Below are 4151 nucleotides of genomic sequence, written 5' to 3' on the forward strand. Positions count from 1 at the left end.
CGGCTATTTTTTGGTTGCAGCCGTCATTGTTGTTTGGCGGGTCCGGGCTGGGGATTCGAACCCACCACCTTAGGTGTACGTGGCTGGCACCTTAGCCAGTTGAGCTATAGGCGCCGAGCCGTGCCCGGTTATTCTGACTGCAGACATTTCTAATTTCTATTGCCGTCACAACACTATGAAAGTTTGTTTTTTCCCCATTCACCCAAATTTGGCTTGAGCGGGTCACACCCATAGTTGACCTCTCCAGTCTTGATCCGGGTTTTTCCATCAGAGTTAGAGAGGGTGAACTAAGAAAAGCAAAAACACTTTTTTGAGGGGTAGGGGACAATATTTATCCAAAAGGGAACAACGTAATTGTACCTACTAGTCACTGTGAAAGAAGCAGACCATCTGGAAAGCGTCTGAGACCGGATGCCATTGGCATCTACTGAGGAATAGTTTTCTCGACCTGGTAGGCTATAGACTCGCACAGGTCCCCCTGAGTTGCTGCTGATGACTCCCCTGAAACCCAAGAATAACAGCTGAGACACTCTCCACATTTTACCAGGGCATCCAACTGACTTACAGTGCCATGCTGCATCTATTGCTTTGAGTAATCAAGAAAACAGCTCAGCAGGGAAGTCCTCTAAGGATGCTGCTAGCCTTTTAAAAACTTGCTTACACAGGAACAAAGTCTCCCTGGGGAAACGGTTTTGTGCTGTCAAACTTTTTAAGTGTTGACAAGAACATATTTGCAGTATTCTGTCCCCTATAACTCAGTGATTCAAAATTAATAAAAGAACATCAATTTTCCAAAGATACTCACTTTAAATGCCTTTCAACTACATTAAAAAAAAATTATCAAAATGGGCTCAGTGCCCATAGCACAGTGGTTATGGCACCTGCCACATACACCAAGGCTGGTGGGTTTGAACCCAGCCCGGGCCAGATAAGCAACAATGACAACTGCAACAAAAAAATAGCTGGGCATTATGGCGGGCACCTGTAGTCCCAGCTACTTGGGAGACCTCTGAGGCAAAAGAATTGCGTAAGCCCAAGAGTTTGAGGTTGCTGTGAACTGTGACACTACAGTACTCTACCAAGGGCGACATAATGAGACTCTGTCTCCAAAAAAAAAAAATTATCACAGTGGCTATTCTACTCAGAATAGCATGGTATTTGCCCCCCAAAGAGACCTTGGACAAGATACCTAACAACTCTCTGAATTCAGTTTCTTTATCTGTAAAGTGGAATAAAATTGTACCTACCTTGTAGAGCTGTGGTGGAAGTTAAAACTATGGCTGGCACACAGTAACAACTCAGTAAGATACGACATAATCAGGAATGTTTTAGAATCATAGGAATCTAGTCATCAAAAAGTAATGCAATGTGTCTTTAATCAGAAAGTTTCCCATGTATGTTTATGTTTCAAAGATATCCAGGAAAACCTTAAAAATGTATTCATCTTCTATGGTCAAAATTGACACCAGAATAAAAAATGGGAAGAGAAAGAGGATCTAAACGGCTAAAACAGGAAAAGAAATGATCATGCTTGAATCCCCTCACCCCACCCTCACATGCTCCGGCTTACCTGTGCACAGCAGCCCCACATATGCTCGATACAGAAGCATACACTATGTTCCCAAACACAGAGAACTCCTCGAGAGAGCAGCCCCCTGGGCACAGGACGTCTGCTTTCTCTTTCCTGATGTCCAAGCCTCTGGTAAAGCATGTGATGGGAATAGGAACTGAAGAGAAAGGAGGGACTGTACTAAGCATCCTTGGGACTTCTTTGGGTATAGTGACGGGGAAAGCAGAGTATGAGATTTAAGTTTTACTTTCCTGATTTATACACTTGTAGTTAAGAATACTGACTTTAAGAATATTCTATACCATTCCAGATGTTAGCAAGCCACAAGCTGGTTTTCTAATTTAATCTAGTTCCCAACCACTATAAAAGTCTAATACGTGAGCATTTTCTCAGTTGGTAAACAGTTTGGAAATATGTAATTGGAAATGTATCAGAACTAGAAAATAACAGTAGTCCTTGCACATTAATCATTCTGGATACAAGTCTCAACTCTGATGACACTGTGAAGCCAGTTGCCCAAGGTGAAGGCAGGGAATCTGGACTGAGTCTTTGTGGAACATTTTCCTAGACTCATGAAAAATCTAAGCCATCCTTTCCTTCATCAGACTGTTCATCCCAGTTACCCTACAAAGGCAGAGCCGTGAAAAGCACATGGGAACTTAACAAGCAAACCAGTAAAAAGACGCTTAGATTCACAGAACCTGGTTTACCTCATCGTTCATTTTATAGATGAGGAAATTAAAGCCACAAGATTAATTTGCCCAAGGAACATTCTACAACTCCCGAATGACAGGAAAAAGGGAAGTTAGTCCCTTTAGAATAGAGCACTTTTTATCGTAATTGAACCTGATTATTTCTGCTCCAGATCTGTCCAAAGAGATATATCAGGGAGTGAATGCATTTTTAGAAAGCACTTTAGTATTTTCAAGTTTTACACTGTTGCCCTAACTAATAAAGAAAGTTTTTACTGCAAAAGATGCTAGGAAGAGATGAACCCTTGGCAAAGTAACAAGATAACGAAATACAACATGTTAATTTGTCAATTTACGGTGGATATTAAATTAGGATTCGCATTACTAAACACTCTTTTCCAAGCATGTGGAAATTGTGGTTAGCCAAACCTTCCTGAAACCGATGTTAATGAAAAAAATTTTTTTTCCAAGGCAGAAGACTATTCCCGGTCATATCGCCCACTTGAGTAGTTCACCTCTAACAGGACCCTCTTCTGTACGCTTTGGGTTAAGTTGTACCTGGGCCTGAGCACTCCGTGGAAAGTAAAGAAGGATCCAGGTACAGTGCCCTTTTCTTAGCGCTGAAACACTCCAAGCGGCTGGAGAAGTTAGCATCCTTACCCCAAACAGTAGCCTATTTCAGACAGCCTTAATCCTTCTTCCCATCTTGGGCTGAGGGAGGGGTGGCCTCGGAATTCGGGGTAGACTGACCACCTTTACTAACGCTGATGCGACTGGGGGCGAGGGTGAGGGATGCAGCCGGGTGGGCGCGATACTTATCTTTATTTCTACTTTCAAGGAAAACAAAAGTTGATTTTAGAAAGAGGTTGCCTTTTATATTGTAGAAAACACACCCATACCCGGACCTTTACACGTGGAACAAACTTTGTAGACTTTCTCGCATGTAAATTTAGAGGGATTACACCTAGAAACACAGCTATCGGGTCGAGCAAGGCTGGACTACGACGGCAGCCTCCTGCACTCGCCGCTGAGTCCGAATTCCGACCACCGGGGACTAGGGGGCCCCTCCATGGAGCTCAAGAAATACTTGGGCCTCGACCTCCCCTGCTGGAGCTCGGCTTGCTTGAGGGGGGGGTCCGGGGGTGGCGGTGGGCAAGAGAAGAGGCCTTCTTCTCTATGTCTTGGGAAGAACGTCCCCATTGGACCCCAGAAGTCCCCTCCCGCAGGAGAAACAGGTAGACCCGAGAAGACCGGCTGCGCCAGGCAGTGGTTCCAACCTTCGCGCCCAGTATCTCCGGCCCTCGGGCCAAAGTCTGGGGTGCTCGATCTGAACCCCGCTACTACCTGCCGGTCCTCCGCCCCTCCGAGCGCCCGGACCGCCCGTGGAACCCTCAACTCACCGGGTCCCTCGCTGCCCGCGGGCTCCGGCAGTAGCAGCAGACACACACCTGCCAAGACAGGGAAGCGCGTGGTTTGGCTCCAGCCTCCACCTCGCTCGGCGCCAGGGGCCGGGGTCGGGGAGGGACGCGGACCCACCAAGGCAGAAAGCCGGGATCCAGGCTGCAGACATGGTGGCCGAGGGGCTGCTCCGACCTGGGGAGAGGGAGAACGCGAGGCAGGCTTGGGGGAGGCAGAGGCGGAGGTCCCGCGTCCTCAGCACACTGAGACCGCCCGCACCCCTGGGACACTCAGGGGCGCCCGAGGGTGTGGAGGAGACCGGAGCGCTGCAGCCCGGGGCCAGCACCCCTCTAGATCTGCACGCGGCGCTTCGGCTGCCAAGCGAGCCAAATCCAAAATCGATGTGCACGCCCGGACCCGGGAGGGCAACGACGCCAGTATGCAAACAGACAAGCCGGGAGCTACAAGGGAGGATGCGACTGACCGGCGTC

General features: G+C 47.8%; 1 protein-coding gene across 1 annotated transcript in view; it reads right to left on the bottom strand.

Moving 5' to 3' along the window:
• The window catches only part of COCH (cochlin), a 14872-nt gene extending 11040 nt beyond the window's left edge, over positions 1-3832 (bottom strand). The window contains exons 1-4 of the mRNA XM_012806453.1: positions 3799-3832; positions 3663-3710; positions 1571-1727; positions 361-501 (exon numbers count right to left, since the gene is read on the bottom strand). Coding sequence (XP_012661907.1) covers positions 361-501; positions 1571-1727; positions 3663-3710; positions 3799-3832 — 380 coding nt within the window. The remainder of the gene's footprint in view (positions 1-360; positions 502-1570; positions 1728-3662; positions 3711-3798) is intronic.
• Between the last annotated feature and the right edge of the window lie 319 nt (positions 3833-4151).

This window comes from Otolemur garnettii, unplaced genomic scaffold (assembly GCF_000181295.1).
Source record: "Otolemur garnettii isolate 467f Iridium unplaced genomic scaffold, OtoGar3 scaffold00052, whole genome shotgun sequence".
NCBI classification, from domain to species: domain Eukaryota; kingdom Metazoa; phylum Chordata; class Mammalia; order Primates; family Galagidae; genus Otolemur; species Otolemur garnettii.